This window comes from Ammodytes marinus (genome assembly GCF_949987685.1).
Source record: "Ammodytes marinus genome assembly, chromosome: 1".
Taxonomy (NCBI): domain Eukaryota; kingdom Metazoa; phylum Chordata; class Actinopteri; order Uranoscopiformes; family Ammodytidae; genus Ammodytes; species Ammodytes marinus.
This window is the reverse complement of record NC_137230.1, coordinates 23,028,502-23,048,902: the sequence shown is the minus strand read 5'-3', so window position 1 is coordinate 23,048,902 and position 20,401 is coordinate 23,028,502. Positions and strand designations below refer to the sequence as shown.

The 20,401-nt window shown below is 41.7% G+C and overlaps 1 protein-coding gene across 1 annotated transcript in view; it reads right to left on the bottom strand.

Moving 5' to 3' along the window:
* pcdh17 (protocadherin 17) overlaps nt 1-15,804 on the bottom strand; it is a gene marked incomplete at its 5' end in the record, with an annotated part of 60,628 nt that extends 44,824 nt beyond the window's left edge. The window contains one exon of the mRNA XM_080026223.1: nt 13,309-15,804. Coding sequence (XP_079882349.1) covers nt 13,309-15,804 — 2,496 coding nt within the window. The remainder of the gene's footprint in view (nt 1-13,308) is intronic.
* Nucleotides 15,805-20,401: the final 4,597 nt, after the last annotated feature.

The window sequence follows — 20,401 nt, the reverse complement described above, 5'->3', positions numbered from 1 at the left end:
GGTCATATTGACCCCGCCCGGTTCGGCTGTTTTTTAAAGCCTATAAAGTATAAATTATCAATTAATTTTGTGTTACACCTTTAGTCTGACTTGAGTCCAACCCATTACCACAGATATTTCCCTTAGTTTTTTAATTTAGGGCCAACAGACCTTGTTTATATAAAAGTATGCATTTTTTGATTTAGACAGTCAAACCAGGCGGGGTCAGTTCTCACCTGGTTTGACTGTTTCTAAGGCAAAAAGCATAAATAATCACTAACCTCAGTTTTTCAGTTTTATACTCAACTTTATCCTCACTCTTTACCTGACATAATAAACATCACAACACAACATTAAAACATGTAAAACTTTGCAAAAATGTACTTTTTAGAAGTGAGTCACCCTCGATTTGGCCCTCAGTTGCATGCGAGGCCGGTAGTTATGGAGTGATCTTTGCTGATTCACTTCATTGCATTTTGTTGAACTTGGTTCAAAATGAGCTCACAAGCCTGTTAGGTAAAGCCTGCTGCCTACTGATCATGCTGCCTGTCTCAGACTAAGGTTTGTAATGGTGCAGAGTCTGCGGGAAACGATCTGTTTATGTGTTTTGTTTTCCTAACCATTGCTTGACCCCACACATCAAAGGCACAGGTGTTGGTTCTGTTTGTGTGTGTCTGTGTGTGTTTTTTTTGGGGGGGAGTGCTCATGTGTGCATGTGTGTGTGCGTGCGTGTGTGTGTGTGTGTTTGTGTGTGTGTGTGCGCTCGTGGGTGTGTGCTCATGTACAGGTATGTGCATGTGTGTGTGTGTGGGTGTGTGTGTGTATGTGTGTGTGTGTGTGTCTGTGTTGTGTGTGTGTGTGTGGGTATGTGTGTGTGTGTGTATGTGCGTACTTGCGTGCGTGTGTGTGCTCCTGTGTGTGTGTGTGCTGGTGAAGTGTGTGTGTGTGTGTGTGTAGGTGTGTGTGTAGGTGTGTGTGTGTGTGTGTGTGTGTGTGTGTGTGTGTGTGTGTGTGTGTGTGTGTGTGTTTGTGTGTGTGTGTAGGTGTGTGTGTGTGTGTGTGTGTGGATGTCGTTAGAAGAAGGGGGGGCGGGTATTTCCTCTGTTAGAAGCAGTATAGTGTGACATTTTGCCCCATTGCACCATTGTGTGCTGCGGGGTCATATTGACCCCAGAGTACAACAGGTGTTATAAAATTCAATAAAACACCCATAATTTTATCAAAACACTTCAAATGTATAGGAATCATCAGAAGCATAGTATTGAACAACCCCTATAATTTTCAGACCATTTGGTGAATGACAAACATGTTTTCCCCTCAAAAGAAATGTCTTGTGGGGTCAAATTGACCCCAGTACAATAGGAGGGTTAATAGAAGTAAATTAAACCAATCTGACTATGACTCATAACAACTTGTGTGTGTGTGTGTGTGTGTGTGTGTGTGTGTGTGTGTGTGTGTGTGTGTGTGTGTGTGTGTGTGTGTGTGTGTGTGTGTGTGTGTGTGTGTGTGTGTGTGTGTGTGTGTCTGTCTGTCTGTCTGTCTGTCTGTCTGTCTGTCTGTCTGTCTGTGTGTGTGTGTGTGTGTGTGTGTGTGTGTGTGTGTTTGTTTTGCCGTATCTCCCCAAACATGACGTGGCTGTTGTGTACAGCAAGTTATATCTGATTTTTACTTCGATTTTTGTTGAATTATCTTGTTTTTTTAATTATATCTTTCCATGTTTCAATGAAAAAAAACATTCCTGAAAAAGGTGTTAATTTGTAGCTGTGTAGCAACCGCGAGACTCAAGGAACAAGCAATCAGAAAATGGATCGTTGGATTGAGGTTTTCACAAAAAAAAGAAAAAAGAAGTAACAATCAGAGGTGGGTAGTAACGCGCTACATTTACTCCGTTACAAATACTTGAGTAACTTTTTGAATAAATTGTAATTTTAGGAGTAGTTTTATTGTAACATACTTTTACTTTTACTTGAGTAAATATTTGAAGAAAGGACGGTACTTTTACGCCGTTCCATTTGGCTACGTGACGGTCGTTACTTTATTGTTTTATATTTTTTTTTATTACATGCGAGAGCCATTTCTCTCATGATTTCTCTCCCCGGCATGCTCCCCGGGGACGTCTTCAGCCAACATCTCTATCACGTGACTATTTTAATCAATAAAAACCACATTACAAAAGCTTGCCAATCAAATGCAGCCACTTGAGTCACATGACAAGTGTTGTCATGTTGTCATAGGGCTCAACAATGTCCGCGGACTTTTTTAACAGCTCCGGTGTGAGTACCAGATGTGCTCGGCTGACAGATCGGCTCGGGGTCCTCACACCGGTTCCGCACCGATGTTGTGTCCATGGCCGTGCCATGTAGGCTCCATGCAGATTTTACAGACTATCTGGGTGAGTCGAGAAAATGGAAGAAACCGCTGATTCCAAGGAGCAATAACCACACCCCTGGACTCACATACAAACTCACAAGCTCTCAATTACACAAACTCACAAAATAACAATCACACACTCACAATCACATAGACACAGTCTCTCACACACTCGCAATTAGGCCTACAGAGACACTGTTCTTCTTTGACACATGTCCTGTTCTCCCTGTAGTTTACTCACTGGCCCCCAGTCTGGCTGTGTGACAGTCTGAGAGTGGTCTCTTTTTTTCAGCCTCTCTGTAGTTTCATACGTTAAGTGAGTGTGCCAGCAGGTTTTGATGTGTAACGAACACAACCTAGATAATTTTCTCAGGGCCTGTGACATATTGTAGGAATTAGTTTAAAAATGTGTATGTGCAAAACAATGTTATAAGTATATTGGTTTTAATTAATATAATTTTGGATAAACCTAATTTATTATAATTGTATTTGAAGGGTGATGTAGGCTATTTAATTTGGTAAATAATTAATGTATTATTGTTTTTGTTCAAGGGTTATTCATTTTATTTTTAAAAACCTTATTTATTGTTTAATTTTAAAGGATGTTATTTAAAATATCTTTATTTGAACATTGCTGTTTTATATTTTGTTCGTGTCTATTTTGTACCGTTTGTGTTACTCTGTATATTACAAAAATAAATCCGGAGTAATTCAGTAGGCCTACTTGTACTCTTGAGTACTTGAGTAGTCTTTTCACTGCATACTTTTTTACTCTTACTTGAGTAATTATTTGTATGAGTACTTTTACTTCTACTTGAGTAATTATAATCTTAAAGTAACTTACTTTTACTTGAGTACATTTTTTGGCTACTCTGCCCACCTCTGGTAACAATACCTAAGAATGCAGAACTCTCGCCAGTGGAAGTCTGTGGATGGCAATAGACATGTACATCTAATTACATATATACATCATGTATCAACTGGTGTCTGAGCTTGTATGATACTCCTGAGCCATTGGTAGGAACCGCAGTCACACCTAGTGCAGTGCAATTTAATGAGATGGTCTGTTTAGGCGTTGGTGAGCAACACTACACAAAGACAAAGAATCATAAAAAAATAAGAAGAAAAAAATAAACTGGGGATGAAATAAATGAATACATTTCCAAATCACAGTACGCTAGACAAAAAAGACTCTGACTGGAACAGGTTGTGACCCTCTCTATATTTTACAAAAACAATGGATTTTAAGTATGCAGGAGATAAAGGCAAGAAGCACTTCTCATTCTAATCCTAGTCAAGTGTTACTACTGCCCCTGTTATATTTCCTTTATATTGTTTTATATACTGACTTCAATGTTACTTCTTTATGTCTGCCGTCATTATCTCCTTTAAGCTATCTTTTTTAACATTGAAAACAATTCAGTATCAACGTCAGTCTCAGCCGCCATCAGCCAGCTCAGAGAAAACCTTTTTTTGCTGTGAAGAGGAGGGGCGACACAAGACACTATAAACAACATCCCCATCTGAGGCAGTTTAGCCCCAGGAGTAAATGATAAATGTAGCTTTTGGCATAGATACTTATTCCAGCACACAAAGAACCACCTAACGCAGCAGTTTGCCAGTTCTCCTAAAATAGCAGTGTTGTTTTCCCTCACTTCTTGAGAGACATTTTTAGTATAGACACATTTAACCAGCTGGTCTGGGCAACTTACAGCTGGTATCAGTTTTATTATAAATGATTAAAGGAAATATGTTAACTTTTATGTAAAAAAGTGAAAAAAGAGTGGAAGACAAAGGATGTTACTTGATGTTGAACCACTTATACACAATTGAAAATGTCAGGAAAACAGAGGGAAAAAAAGAAGAAAAAATAATAGGTGCAGTTTGTGATCTTGGTGTGGAATCTACTAATCATTCAGCACTTGCTCATCAATAGTTACAACAGCTCTGCCGTTAACTGAAGCCTTGAGTCAGCACTGACCTTGCTCCACCCTCATTAATCCAAAACCAACTCAGCTCAAAAAATTCAAAGCTGTCACAGAGGTAACAGCCCATCATACTGCACATGTTAACACATTAAAGAACACATGAAAATTAGTACGAACCGTAATTATTGAGCAAAAGGCTTACAAACAAAACTTAAAAGCAAGAGTTTTGACAGTTTGGTAAAAACACAAATTTGTCCTTTTACAGAAAGTTATTTGAAAAGATCGATCACTGCTTCTTGCCAAGAAATACCCTAGTGCCAAAACATCATTGTGACATTATGGGTAGCTAGCTATATGTCAGACAAGTTCTTTAGAAAATCTAAGTGTCCACAGCCTTGCAGTGTAAGAATTAAACAGTATCAACCTGTTTTCATACAAAAGGCAAACATGTTTACTACGCTTTAAAACTGATATTATTAAGCCCTCTCGCCTCTCAGTACTGGTATTAAATTTGACTAACGAATCAACATTGTATGATTCAGTTTTGAAGTTAAACATCCGAAAAATGTGGTTTAGTTTGCGGGTTAACAAGACAGAAGCTGAGAGCTTGTGAATAAAAACATTAAAGAACAAAATTATTCCATTTGAATTGATGGAGAAAGAGCCATACCGTGGATGAAAGGATTTTAGATATTTCCCCAGAGACCAAAACCGAGACCAGGCGTAGATAAATAAAACGCGCAAAGACACGCAGAATGCACACCCACATGTCTAATGTCAATACATGCACGAGTGGGCACACACACACACACACACACACACACACACACACACACACACACACACACACACACACACACACACACACACACACACACACACACACACACCTGCGTTCTCCCTCTACGTTTCTATATGCATACATGTACACCCTCACGCAGCAGATGGACTCTAATTTCATTTCAAGGTGACCTATCTACTGTATATGTATCGGGTCAGAGGTATCTGTGTGGAGGAGGGGCCAGAAAAAAAGAGAGAAGAGAAGACTGTCCATACACCTGGGTAAAAACTGACAAAAAGGGCTTTCGGATAAAGCTCCGTTGTCAAACTGTGGCGGACGCCAGATCCTATGTCTCTTTTAAGTGGGTCTGTGGTGCATTAAGTATCTGTCAGACCAGCTTTAGCATTAATCAACCAGCCCACAGAAGAAACAATCACACATAATCTCACGCTCTAAACCGTGCTGACCTTCTCTTCAAATGCACAGAGAAACTCCCCTTGAAACCTCAGTCATTCAAAGACAACACAGGCCTGAGCTACGGCGCTGGTTAATTCCCCCCCCCCCCCCCCCAACCACCCTCCACTCTCCATCCCCTGTAGTCCATCTGATTTGTTCCTGGTGTAGCAGCACCCATGTCTCTCCACCTGGGAGAACATTGACTCAGCATGTCAGCGTGACCTCAAAGAGGACGCATTACAGACAACGTGTGTGGGGAGAGGGGCCGCTTTAACCCATCAATCTGGAAATTGGAGAGGAGGCAGAAAGGAGGGGAGGAGAAGAGGAAAGACAGGAGGGGAAAAGAAAAAAGAGAGGAGAAGGGCATAATACACCAGTTCCATTCATCATCTCAGCAGCGTTGAGAGTGTATAAATAGCGAGAACTGTTCAGAGTTATCACTGAGCCAACGCTTCCATCGTGGTACTTCATTTATTAAGACAGTGCGCGGATCAATACGGCAGACATATACACTCCGTACTGTTGACAAGATAATCTCATCATTATGAATTTGGCTTGGGTCGTCAGTAACATGAGCAATTGCAACGCTTATCTGAGATGACAAGAGCAGAGAGAAAGAAAGGGAATTCGTAAAAAGGGAGAGTCAGAGCAAGAGCGAGGGGAAGCAAGGCAGAGAGAGCACTAGTTCTTTTTCATTTTAACTAAGCAATGCTCAGAGCGAGGAATGTAATACAGTTTTTCAGTACAGAATAGAGCAAAAATCTATAAGAAATGGAGCAACCAGCAATTGATCTGAATGCTAAAAGTCCCCAAAAAGATATTGCTCAAAGACATAAAGCCAGTGAGGGGCCAATTGAGTACATCTCTGTAATACAATAGAAAAAGATGAAACCGGCCAAATGTACCATTTTCAATACGCCATTAGCACTCAGCATCGCGACCGCTACCCTGAGGAGCAGACACAGTCAAACGTTTGACGACAAGTCTTGTGTGCCCACCACTTAGTGGACCTTTTGTTTAGGCAATAACATCGGAGAGTGCCGACTCATTCGCCTCTGTTGCCACAAACACATAACAGCCACTGCAAAACACAGAGACTGTCAATTCCCTTCAGACACACACTGGGCTTTAGCAGTGGGAGTCAGATTTCAAACTGTGCTACAGATATAAGCAGGAACCGAGGAGACAGTAGGATCTCTCCTATTACAGTGTCGGACCCTCTCCAAGACACATACACAAACATATACTGGCAGGAGCACACTGCTCAGAAGAAGTACTCAAATTGCAAAGTTGCGAAGTTGGCACTTCCGGATTGAGTGACTGTAATGCACAGTGGTTGTATGACAAAGAAGAAGCCCGTTTTGATAGCGGCTTGTTTTTCAACATGCAATTAGCTAAAATTGGAGCAAATGAGATGGTATTAATGGTATATCACTCCAATCAATTAATCACATTACTGATGAAGCTGAAGAAGTGGTGAATTGTACAAGGCAAGGACGAGTGGAAATAGATGGAGGGAGAAGGGTATAAATCATTTCTCTTATACTAATGAGATAGAAGGTGAGGACAAATTCACATAACTCATTCTTTGAGCTACGTGTTGTTTCTCAAGCACATGCCTAGGGGGCACAGTGAAGGAAGATGAGGCAGAAATAAAAGCTCTCTCAGGTTGGACCCGTGCCATGACACAGTAGAGCGAGTTCCACTTTGTTTGACTTTGAGAGAGTTTGATTTAGAGCAAGGAGACCCAGCTGCTGGCTAGCAGTTCAAAGAATACATTGGCGCGCCACGGACGCCTATGTAGCCTTCTGTAGCGCTGTGTATCTCGGTGCACATTACTGAGCGGTTACTCCAATATAGACCCATCTATTGCTGCAGCTCCCACACCCTGCTGCTCCAAATGTTAAGTGAAAAGACCCCAGGAGGGATCAAAGACTTCTCAGGGGGCAGGAAGGTCCCTACAGAGAAACCCATTCCAATCTGACGGAACCAGCAAGACCGCTGCTTCAGAGCACAGCTGGTAGTGACTCAGGTGCGTGTGTGTGTGTGTGTGCACGCAGATACAAACAAACACATGGCAGCTGGATCTTGGATTCCTCCACTGTGAAGGTCGTATGCGTTTACATGTTTTAGTGACCTCTGTTGATGCTTGTTAGGCGCTTTTTGCATGATTTGTTTGAGCACAATGCCGGCAGCACTAAGTTAAATATTTCAAAATCTACTGGGGGCATGCACAGAGACCACTTGTTTTTACTTCATAAAATAAGGAAAATAATATGTGCAATGCAGTCATATAGCATGTACGGGAGATTTTTAAATCAAATTAAAATATAACAGTGAACGTATTGTGAGGTGCATGATGCCGTGAGCTTGTGAAGCGTGCACTGGCAATGCCACACAAATATGGCAAACGTGCAGTGACAGCAGGGTTAGACAAATAAGACATACCATCACACAGATAAACATCCACAACAAATGCAAATGACAGGCAACATAACAAAGGCATGCTCTTGGTAGCTTTGTAATAACAGAATAATAATTTAGTGAATTATTAAGTTGGCTTTATCCAAAACCCGCTTAAAATGCCAGTCCTCCCTATGGAAGGTAAACCAAGGTAAACAATTAGCACTTGCTCTTTAATAAAATGACTTGATATTTGCGAATCAGACCGTCCTGATTATCCATTACCCCCTCTATCCAAGCACACAACTCGAGAGTGTATGTCCGCTTACAATCAACAATCATATTACCGTGCCCAGGTTATCTCCAATAGGCTATTTCCTATTGAACCACGAAAATTGGTTTAATGTGTCCTGCCAATCCGGCTATCACTGAGGTCAACTTCTGTTCTCATATCCTGTCTCTTACTCTACACTGATAATAAACAAACTAAATTCCTTTGTTGCCCTGCATTGTCAGATCGTAGGGTCTGTTAAAATAATGAAATTATGCAGCACAGATAAGTGCTTTGTCCACATTAATGCAAAACAGCCGGCTAAAAGGAATTCTGGTGGCTGACCAATATAATGTAGACACGTAAATAATTCTCACCATCCTTTTATTTTCACTGTTTGAATGGTTCTACTAGAGTTTGGTGTAAGTTAGAGGGGGGAATTGAGTTTAGTGGTGGGTGAAGTCAGGGTACGGCATTTATTTTAAATTATTAAACAGGCTTACTTGGATTTTGGAGAAGTTGCCATAAATAAAACATTTATTTTCACAGCTTCCTCTGATCTGAAAACAACTTTCTCGGTGCTTGTAATAAGTATCTGAAAATGAAATCATTTCAGCCTGTTTAAAAAAAAAGAAATCGTTGAAATAGTGGCCAAAGAACGCATTAAAAGATAGGGCAGACGATAAAGACATTTGTGGTGTTTATTACCAGAGCATATTTCCTCTCTCTCTCTCTTTTTTTTCTAGAATAAAATAAAAATTCCATAACAACGTGGGGAGATTGCTACAGTTGTCTCCACTTTCTTTCATGCTTTCTCACATTGCAAACAGACCCGGAAACAGAAAATGAATGCTCAATTTCGGCTACTACCAGAAGTGAAATAGCTTTTCCCACTTACCCCGTGTTCTCCCCTCCTCTTCCCCCCATGTTCATTAATGTGTAGCCAGAGACCTCTGATGTTTATCGTGACATCTTCTGCTTCCCTCTGATTTGTTAAACGTTATGATTTATTAATGAAAGACGATGCAAATATAGCTGCTGTTTCGTGCTGTGCGTAACACTTCTGCTTGGGCATCGAGACACACTGACGCCTCTGTACTGAAACAAGCACCTCTGCAAGATATAATACCAGTATTGGCAGCTAAAAAAACATTCAATTACAAGATTTCTATATTTTAGTTACAACAAGTTAACAAAATATACTGTTGTTCCCTAATGCAACATTAAGTGATCTGACAGAACTTCCTCTCAGTTGTATCTATCACAAGAGCTTGGGGGAGATAAAGGAAAACTAAAACTGCCTATTAATTATTCAGATCAGAGTGTGTAGTGTTATGTATAGCAGCAGGTTTATTTGAGGAAATATGAAGATACGCCCTAAAGCAAGCATATTTTCGATTTCTTTTATGTACTGGCAAGTGGCAAACTAAAATGAAATAAATGTGTCCCAGTTGCCCAGAGGAGCCTAACTGAGAGACTAGAGTACACATATTACAAATGGCTTCTTGATCTGTCTCTCATTGTTATAAATGACTACTTCTACATCTAGTAGTTGAGCGGCTTGAGCCCGTCTGCAAACAGGCTTCAGAACATAGAGGTTTACCAAACTCATTCCATAAAAGCTCCACAGGGAAAGCAGTTATCTAAAGATGAAGGAAGACAGAGAGAAATGAAATAAAGAGCACTTTTCTTTTCATTGCCTCAGTGGCCACTGAAGTGTGGGAGCAATTTCAATACAATATACAGTGGAGGCATTGATAAGACTTTTCAGGAGAAGCCTTAAAAACAACGTAAGCGTGGTAACATGTGCATCTGTGTGTTAGTGTGCTCTAGCGTGTGTGTGTGTTTGCTTATGTGTTTCTTGGAGGAAGTGTGTTCCAAGGCTCGGACAAATGCAAGATTGTCCCACTCATAAAAGAGAGGGGCTCTGTCACAGAGCTTGCCAGCTAAAGGCTTAAATCGCATGCCTGGAATGCACAATGATGTTTCTCCCACACACACGCAAACACACAATCTCCCTAAATTATGCAGAGTAAGACCATTCCTAGAAGCATTGATTGCCAACATCTGTTCAAGCTACATTGTTGGAATGCACATGTTCAATCTAAACAGGTCAAAATTAGTGACCTTTGTTGCCTCATATATTGAATAAACATGGCTTGAATTATCACAGTTGCACCTCTGCTTTTTCATAATAGTTTATGCCTTTTTTATGTCCGTTCTTTTGAGAATCAATGCAACTACCTTTGTTTATTTTAAATTGTTACAAGATAAGTATGCCTTGCTTTTCCAAATCTTATGCAGTTAAACAAATTGAACACATTTATTTTAAATATAATCGTTTTAGTGCCTACTAGATACATTAAGTCACCGTCATTCAAAGAAATTGTAACACAATACTGCAATAAAGGAAATTCAATATTTTTCACATTCCATGTGTTATGTATTAATTTTTGACATTTTTCATTAGCAGCACCTACTGCCCAAGTGACAATGTCAGCAGAGCCCCTTTTCTCCTTGACAATCTCATATCAAAGCCACCATGCACAAGGCAGAATGCCGCCACCTAAAGGCAGTTTGTATAGCCTTTCAGACTCCCCCCTTTGCCTCTGTACCACCTGCACCTTATTAACATGGATGGTCTCCCACCGAGAGAGGATAGTCATAGAGTTTGGTGGTGAATCAAATTAAAATACTCAAAACCTATCAAAACAAATGAATATGATAAATTATTTGACAATTAAAAGTAATGACACAGGGGTCTTAGAATGTTTTGGTAACAATGAGTGCAGCCTCTATGAAAAGGGTAGCAGAGAAACGTATGAACCAGTCAGTGGGCCACAGCCTAAAGCTAAACGTAATGTGGGACAAGATCTTAAAACGTATTCAAAACAGAGTGGGTGCAGCAGGCTCACTCTTTGGAGGGAATTTACTGAAATCCCTTCTTCCTAAGCATTGAGGAATTTTGCAGCAGATTGGTCTTAACCTTGATTCCACACTAAGTAATTCCCTTCGACGCCTTAAGCGGAATTAGGCATCATTACGTATCATCCATCTCCTTATCCCAGGAATTCTCTTTAGAAATGAAACGAAGCCCTGCACTGGGCCGGGTGCTGGCACGGTGGTGACAATGATAAGGCCAGCAGGGCTCGGCTGATGTGTTTATATTATTTCCCTTTCCCAGCTAGAGACCAAGCCCAGGCTGTCTGTGAGTGCACCACTATAAAGCATCATTAAAGGCCAGCAGCATTGTGTGGAGAGAGACTAGGAGTTGCAGGCAGCCACAGTAGCGCTACTAGGTGTAGATGAAGACAGCAGCACTAAAGGTGCCCTTGTGAAACTGAATGAGCTTGCGACATGCTCACACGCTTTACACTCACATGACCATCCCCTTATTTATTTTTCCTATGTAGCCTCTCCGTTCGTGGCAACTGTAGTGACAGATGGGCTGGGAAGCCTTGGGATCGATGGAAGGGGAATTCTGTCTTTGTTTCCTGACATTTTTCCCATAGCCACTCTACTCTGACTCAGGTTACTTAGTGTCCACACGATCGGAGAGAGGAGGGCAGAAGCCGAAAGGAGGGGGGGGGGGGGGGAGTGATACGCTTCTGTACAGCTTCTGAGGAAACTTAATGCCTGAGGCCATCTCCCTCTACACAGGTTTGTGTTGAATAATACAATAGAGCACCCTGAACATCTGATGCGTCGTGGGGACTCTCTGTAAACAAGACTCTAAGCAATGTGTTGTTGTTGCTTGCTCCTGCTTGTTTTCCCTTTTCACAGTCTGAGGCAGGAGAGAAAAAAGTTAGTGCACAAAATGGATGTGCAACAGCTTCACATCATCGCCACATTAGCAGGGACACAGCCTGCAGAATGGACCAGCAATTATTCTATTCCTCTGATTGGGAGGCCTTAACGGTCTTTTCACTGACCCTTGCCCCGTGCAGCTGGCTCATAATAGAAGCAAGGCTGAGACGGAAAGTGGATACAACAGACACTGGCCTTCCTCCCTGGTGGGAACACGTCACATCTCATGACAGTCATTGTCACATCCACGCCCAGTGCAAATAGTGGGACTGAAAAAGCCCAAATTAAGAGACTAATGGTCAGAGTCCATCAGGATTTAACTGGAAAGAATGCAATTTTCCAGGCATGCCAAATAGTGAAAGGCCATACACATACAAAAATAAGGCCATGTAATAATAAAGCCCACTGATGAATAGTATTCCTATTAAATAAAATTGCAACATAAATAAGGGGGTTAATTTTTGCTACAACTGACTAGTATCCCCAATGTTACTTAGGACTGTTTTAAGCAGGTCTTAAACCTTGTCTGACATGACAGACTTTTAATGGGCTTAAGGCCAAAGACACAGAGAAGTTATCAGGTTATAGGCTTATACACCTAAGTACTCCACATTAAGACGCATTAAGTAGCTGTGAAAATAAATAGAATACACTCATCTCTATTTATTAGAATTGCAACAATAACCACAAAGATAGCTATAGAATTTGATTACTGATATGATCTTAGGAACAGGGGCATCTGGTTGGATTGACTTTACTGTCATGATATTAAATTATACCTGTTACCATTACTGTGTACAGAATCTACAGATATATTAATATAATATATAGGTAGTTATATGTCTAAAAAAATCTAGTCATTGGATTAAAACATGTCTGTGGGATAATTGGGTTGTTTAAAATGGAATTGGGCCATCTGCTAATAACTCAGCCACAGGCTAAACTCTTTATTCCACAGGAATTAAATGACAGTGATTGAGTGATTAAAGAAAAAAACCTACATGGAAAATGATTTCAAAAGCCTGCCATGACATATTTCAAGCAAAACTGATTTGTGTTGATGTCACTGGCACTGTTCTATGAGAGGACCAGAATGACTGTTTAATCCTTCTAATGCTCATCCCTCCCTCCCTCCCTCCCCTATTCTCTCTTTCTCTCTATGATTCTGGGCCTCTCTGCCTCTGCCTGTCCTTATCTCATTTTTCTTTCATTTTACAAAACAAGGGGCCAACGTTGGAAATGGGAGCTCTCTGGGGATTGTGACGTGAAAATGGTGGCACAACTGTGAAGGAGAAGAGTGCAATTTCTCTTACCTGTATGACGGACATGCGGTTAGTAGGTGTGTCTGTAGTGCTGGTGACTGGGCCAGTGAAGCTGGTGTGGCATCCCACGTGGCCTTGGGGCACGCTGAGGTTATTGGTAGTGGGTTTCAGGTACATGACCTCTGACCTTGGTGAGCTGAGTGGCAGGCGTGTCTGGTAGTCAAAGTACATAGGAGAGGTGGCCAAGGAAGGGCTGCTTACCACATTCATCACATTCATGGCATCCCGCTCCTCCACCTCGCTCTGCACCAGCATGATGTCGTTCTTGTTAATCTTCTTCTTCTTGCCCTTTCCAAGCTGCGGGTGCGAGTACTCTGCAATGCGACAATTATAGGTACGAATTTCCTTGTTTTCTCGCTTGCACTTGATGGCAATGGTCACCATGGCAGCCAGCAGCATGATGGATATGATGCTGAGAGTTACGATAAGAGGCAGGGACATGTCCCAGTTCTGATTGTCCTTGGTACGTGGAAGTCCATCAGGAGGACGTCCGTCAGAGGCCTTGACGATGAGCCTGGCTGCTGCAGTGAGAGTAGGCTTCCCATGGTCTGATACACGGATGATCAGCTCAACTATTGGGCTAACATCTTCCCAGAATGGGTGAGCTGTCCGTACTTCCCCAGTCACCAGATCAATCTCAAAGAGGTGCTCCTCATTGCCATCTGATATCTCATAGGTGAGCCTCCCACTCTCACCATAGTCATTATCCACAGCCCTCACGGTGGTAACAATGTAGCCAACGCCAACATTCCGTGGCACATGGATTTCAGCGGTGTCGTTTAAGAGTAAGGGCAGAACTATAACAGGGATGTTATCATTGACATCCAGAACACTGATGCGCACTGTAGCATTGCTCTCCAGGTGTGGAGATCCTGCATCTCTAGCAAGAACCTTAAAGTCAAAATACTTTATCTGCTCATAGTTAAAAGATCTCACAGCATAGATGGCTCCATTGGCAGCGTTCACATTAACATAGGTGTTGACATCACCCCCACTCACGTTGGAGTTGATTATGCTGTAGTACACTGTACCATTCTGGCCAAGGTCTGGGTCATGTGCCAGAACGGAACCTAAAAACTCCCCAGGGATGTTGTTCTCAGGAATCTGGAGAAGGTAAACGGCCTTGGTAAAGCGAGGAACATTGTCATTCTCATCCAGAATCTTTACGGTGAAAGATTTTGTGGAGTTTAGAGGAGGCATGCCATTGTCTTTGGCGACAATGGTGACATTGTACTCATCCTGCACCTCTCTGTCCAAGGGTCTGTCAGTCACCACTGTATAGAAGTTATCATAGTTCTCCTCAAGTTTAAAAGGGACATTGCCCAGCACTCTGCACTGAAGCTGCCCATTTCTGCCTGAGTCCTTGTCTGTTACACGGACCAGAGCAATGACAGTGCCTGGAGGTGCTGCCTCGCTGATGGCTCCCTGTCTCACAGACACAAAGCCTATAGATGGCCAGTTATCATTCCTGTCAAGCACTTTAACAGTGACTTTACAATGGCCTGGGATTGGATTTGGACCCAGGTCCTTTGCCTGGACGTCAATCTCAATAATTGGGCTTTCTTCGTAGTCAATTTCACCCTGAATCTTTATGACCCCTGTTCTTGAATCTATGGAAAAGAGCTCCCGAATTCTCTCTGGGGCATAGCCACTAAAAGAATAGACTACTTGTCCATTGTTGCCCTCATCAGGATCAGTAGCATTTAAATCGATCAGGGCTTTACCAGGAGGTGAATTTTCAGGAATTTCCACAACATACGAAGGCTGATCAAACACAGGGCTGTTATCATTGGAATCAATAACTTTAACATTTATCTGCATTGTACCTGATCTAGGATATTCACCCCCATCAGTGGCTGACAAAATAAGGGTGTGATGGCTCCGTTCTTCTCTGTCCAGTGGTCTTTGAATAACTAATTCTGGGAATTTCGAACCGTCCCCGCGGGTTTTTACCTCCAAGGAAAATAGATTGTAGTCGTCGCGAGTTATTTGATACGTTTTCAGGCCGTTTTCTCCTGCATCTGGGTCATGTGCGCTGGTCAGGGGAAACCGTGTTCCTGGCACTGCATTTTCAGAAATGTCTATATCAATCTGATCGGAGGGGAAAATGGGTGAGTTGTCGTTAATATCCTGAATATCTACTTTGATCATGCAGATCTCCTTGTCGTTAGCGAACACCTCCATAGAGAGCTGGCACTTGGGGTTTCTCTTACACAACGTTTCCCTGTCAATGCGCTGCTTTGTGTATAACAGTCCACTTTGGGGGTCCACGTCGATGAGATGTGGAGCCGAGTTCTCCAGAACCCTGAAGTTGGCTTTCTTACCCTGTCCTGCCTGCCCGCTCAGTTCAAGTCCAAGTCTGGCATCTTTGGCAATGTTCCCAATCACTGTCCCCGGACCCTGTTCCTCCGGGACAGAGTAATTCAAGTTTTTCAATGTCAGGGCTTGAGCCCATAAGAGCAGGAAAAAGAAAATAGAAAGATACATCCCCACACCGTAAAAATCAGCTTTTATCTGTGTGGTGTTTACACCTCCTTTGACCTGTTGATATTTTGTTCAAATTTGGTATTTTTATTATTCAGGATCAAATAAAGAGTTTTGACCATCATGTGATGCCTTGACAATGTCTTTGTGGATTGTCTTTGCTCTGTCTCTCTTTTCCTCTGCCTCTTCCAGCAATATGTGGTGCTGAACACCTAATTTATATTCAGCTGAGCGCCCAGACTCATCTGAGCAATAATAGCGATCCAGTCTCCAACCAGAATAATCATTGTAAGGGTTCACTCGTACCACCTAAGAAGAAAAACAGAAAAAATATATATTTGTTATAATATATGTGTGTCAATTTAGTAACCAAAATAAAATTAGACTTGTCTAAACACAAGCCATTCTGCCAGTAAGACATCAGATCCACCGCTGAGCCGAAATGAAACGGGGCTCATGTGTAATTCATCTCCACAATTATGGGGGACGCTTGTCAATTAGTTAACCTTGGGAAGACACTGGCGCAGCCTTGATACACATACAAAGACTCCTGTTACACCATATGTATATATAGCCTATGTATTATTATAAACACAAGACTCTGCAGGATGCAGGTTTGAATCTATCTCAAATGTGCAATGTACGACCTGACCCTAGCATGATAATGGCCCATTCAGACAGTATGAGAATGCTGACTGAAACTGGAATAGGGCAACTTTAATAATATGGTAACACTGCATGCGTACCACTGGAGATGGCCTATTGTGGCGGCTATTTGAATAAGTGTGTATAAAATGAGCCTCTTACACGCATTAACAAATCCGCATAATCCGGATATTCACAATGAGCCTTCTAAAAATTCGGAAATTAGCTGCCAACATCTCAGCACAGCCGTGTAATTATCTCCAGTGATGCTCTCTGTCTCTTTCGCTCTGCAAGATTCAACGGTCCTAGGAATAGGATGAAGCTGTTGCATCCGCATTCATAAGGACGGTTGTAAAATAAGCTTTCAGAAATAAGCAACAGACCGGTTTTCCAGTGGGGAATAAATAACACAACGAAAGACAAATAAAGAAGATAAAAGAAGAAAAAAAGAAAACTTACCAAAATAAACTGCTGTAATAGTCCATTTAAATATAGCCTAACTGTAAAGAATCAAAACAGTCAGTTCCAACAGGGTTCAAGGAGAGTTGTATCCTCTAACCACTTCAGTAGGTAGGCTACCACCCGTATCCTCTTCCCCCTCCGTGTGCAGGAAAGAAGCCACAAGCCTCCGTTGCACGCGCAGGCTACAGTGAAGCGCAGTGGAAATAAAAAAAAAAAGTGCTCCAGAAAAGTATGACTGTAATGTCAATGAGCTGAAGTCCTCTCCGCTGTCTGATTAGAATGCGGCGGCTTGCCTTCTGCCTGCAGTGAGTCACCGTTTCTTCATAGTCTAGGCATATGATGAGGAGAAGGGGAACAAATCCATAGATGTGTAGTAAGGTAGATCCAAAGTGGACATTTAAAAGCGCGAGTGCTTTATCCGCCGGTCCGCAGAGTGACTGATTCTCGCTGTGGCATTTTGTCCTTGTCCGCGTCCCCGTCAAAGTCCACACACAGCTAGAGGGACAGCTGCCGAGGAGGTGGTCAGCAACAAGCTCGCATCCTCGCACAAGTCTCTCTGTATTTGTCAAGCGAAAGGGTGGTTTTCTTCAATATACGCGCAGTCGTTATTTTGTATTCCCCGCACGTAAAACAGCCCTAAGCACATTGAACGCTTCCTCTCACTGACTGAACTCCGGACACCGCATGGTGCATTAAACATTGTCGCTGCTCCTCTGGCAGCCAATGAATTTGAAGAGGTGGGAAGAGAAGGAGGGATTCAAAAGCCGCTTCGGGTATAGACTACACATGATTGGTGGCTCGTAGTTCACCGGCTTCGTCGCATCTGTATTTTTTCAAATATCACACTTCATTGTTGTTTACAATAAAGGAAACCGTGTGTGTGGGACAGTTATCCCAGGAGAGTTTAGGGGGCCAGGCTAAAGCGGTTTGAAATGTAACTTTGTTCAGTGTATAACTGACGACAGCACTCAAATAGCCTACAGAGGAAATGTATAATCTGAATAAAAGATGTTGATTTTCAGGCCTATACAAAGATATCATTATTGAGTGTCAACTTTAGGATTGTGCCACATCAGATTGTGTGTCTGTGTTTGTTTGTTTTTGTTTTTGAATCGGCTATGTATGGTATTAGGCTATTAATGAGATGTTATGCCACAAGCAGCAGTAATGGGTAAACATGTGTGTAGCCTGCCTTATAATTAAAAGTATTAAAAACCAGGTTAGTTATGTGATGGAAAAATATTAGCGGTTTGGAGTTCATTATTGCAGGTGGTAGCCTATTTGAAGTGAAAAAAAATCCAGTGTAGTCTTTTTCATTATTATGTTCTCCACAATTATAATTTGCAAACTTTCATTTGTTAATTTCATCTTGTCTCTGTCTGTTTATAATAGTTCCTATTTATTTAAAAAACGGAAACTGTCAACACTGGAAGTAGCCTACAGCTGGAATGAGTAGTCAATCGACACAACATAAATGGGCAACTATTTTGGTGATCAATTCACGGTTGAAGTAATTTTTAAAGCAACAAATCCAAACATTATACGGCTTTCAGAAAACTGTAATTGGTGTTTTAGATCACGCAATCAACTGACATAAAAAGGTCAAAAGATTATTAAATAATGACAATAATCTTTCTTTCGAAGTGAACGCAAGAATAAAGAAGATGTGCACAGTAATCAAAGCTTTTTTTGCTTATTACTGAGCCACCATGCCACCCAAATGTGTGTTAATAAGCAGTTAAACATATATTGTTACTCATAACGTATCCATAAAAATGTCAGACAACGGCCTGGAGGACTTTGAGTCATCTTTTGACTATTGACCTAATCCTGTAGTTTTGTGAGAGTGTAACCATGCCCTTCATTCTGTATTTTGTTATCTAAACATGTCAGCTTTGTTCAGTATAATCTTGTATTCGCTCCATGTATAAACATAGGTCTCAACCTCTTTGACTTTCTCCCTGACCTTTCTCTCTGACAGGAGCCAATGACGGGAGTGTCAGAAACATTGGCTAGTCAGATGGCGACCAAAGCTCATTATTAAACAGCAAGTCTGATGTACTAATGTCAAGATGTTTAGAACTGATAAAGGTAAATGTCACATCACTGTCTCTATTTGCATGTTGTGCATGTGTGTGTGTGTGTGTGTGTGTGTGTGTGTGTGTGTGTGTGTGAGAGTGTGTGTGTGTTTTCCCTGTGTGAGTTTATTTAAATGTGATGCATATTTTCTTTGCTGTAACATTTAGTTATTGTGGTTGCTCCCAGAATTGTAGAACCCCACACAAGAGAAGCTGAAGAGCAATAAGCCAGCTGTTAATAATAATACAAATAAGATTAGCAGCATGTGTGAAAAATAATTAGAAAATAATTCAATCTGCTCTTGAAAGAAGTCAAATAAAAAAAAGATCCTCCAGCCACAGATTTTATTTATTTATAATTTGGCCAAATACACGTACTTTTTTCACCTTCCAACCACACAATTATACCTGCTGAGCTCAAACAATGCCTGAAAATCACCTGCCTTGATGAAATGTCAGCAGCGCTACCAGAGATAAACCCAGCCATTAGCAGCTTTCTTCATTAGCCCAATTAAATGGCCCTCAGGAAATGCACTGACAGAAAGCGTATTTGGAATGGGCTGCTGGTGAACAGCTGCATTAAAGCGCAATTTTGTAAATTAAATTAAAATCTAACGGCAATGGCCTTTCTTCAGGTGGTAATAAGAGAGAGAATGCCTCTTCTTGTCTGAACTATTTAACCCATTGGTAACACTTTATTTGAAGCCGTATGCATAAGACTGTCAATACACTGTCATAACTATGACATGACACCTGTCATGAACATTATGAATAGTTGAGGTGCGCCCACACCAAACGCGTTACGCGCGTAAGAGGCGTATAAAATCGGCAATTTGTCCATAGGGAACCATTGGTTTAGGCGCGTAGATGCATTACACGCGCTAAAACAACACGTTAGGTGCGTATATACTCACCTAATGCGCCTAACGTACCTACGCACAGAGTTCAAAATATTGAACTTTTTACGCTCTTACGCGTGACACTTAGCCGCGTTAGCCAATCAGCTTGGAGAATGACCTGACGTCACACAAATTGGCACGGTCGGAGAACAGTGTACACAGAGGCTGAGAAACACCGAGGAGGAAAATTTATTTGTGGGCGGCCGGTGCTGTATGAAGCTGCTCGGGAATAGAAGACGTGGAGAAAGTGAACCAGGAGAATAGGCTTCCTGGTTAATTCAGTGAATATGTGCGGCTGTGCTTTAGCCGATAAACCAAGTTAGCGCCGAATAGCATTAGTTAACTCACCCGGTTGTATGCGGCTAGCCCCTCTATACTATGAACCCAAACATGATGGCTATGTCCGGGGAACTTTTACGACAAGTTCAGCGAAGCACCGGTGTTTATGTCTACGCCAGCCACAGTCCCCTGTCACAGCCAGGTAGGAATGTTGGCTACTTGCCTTTATTTTGTGCC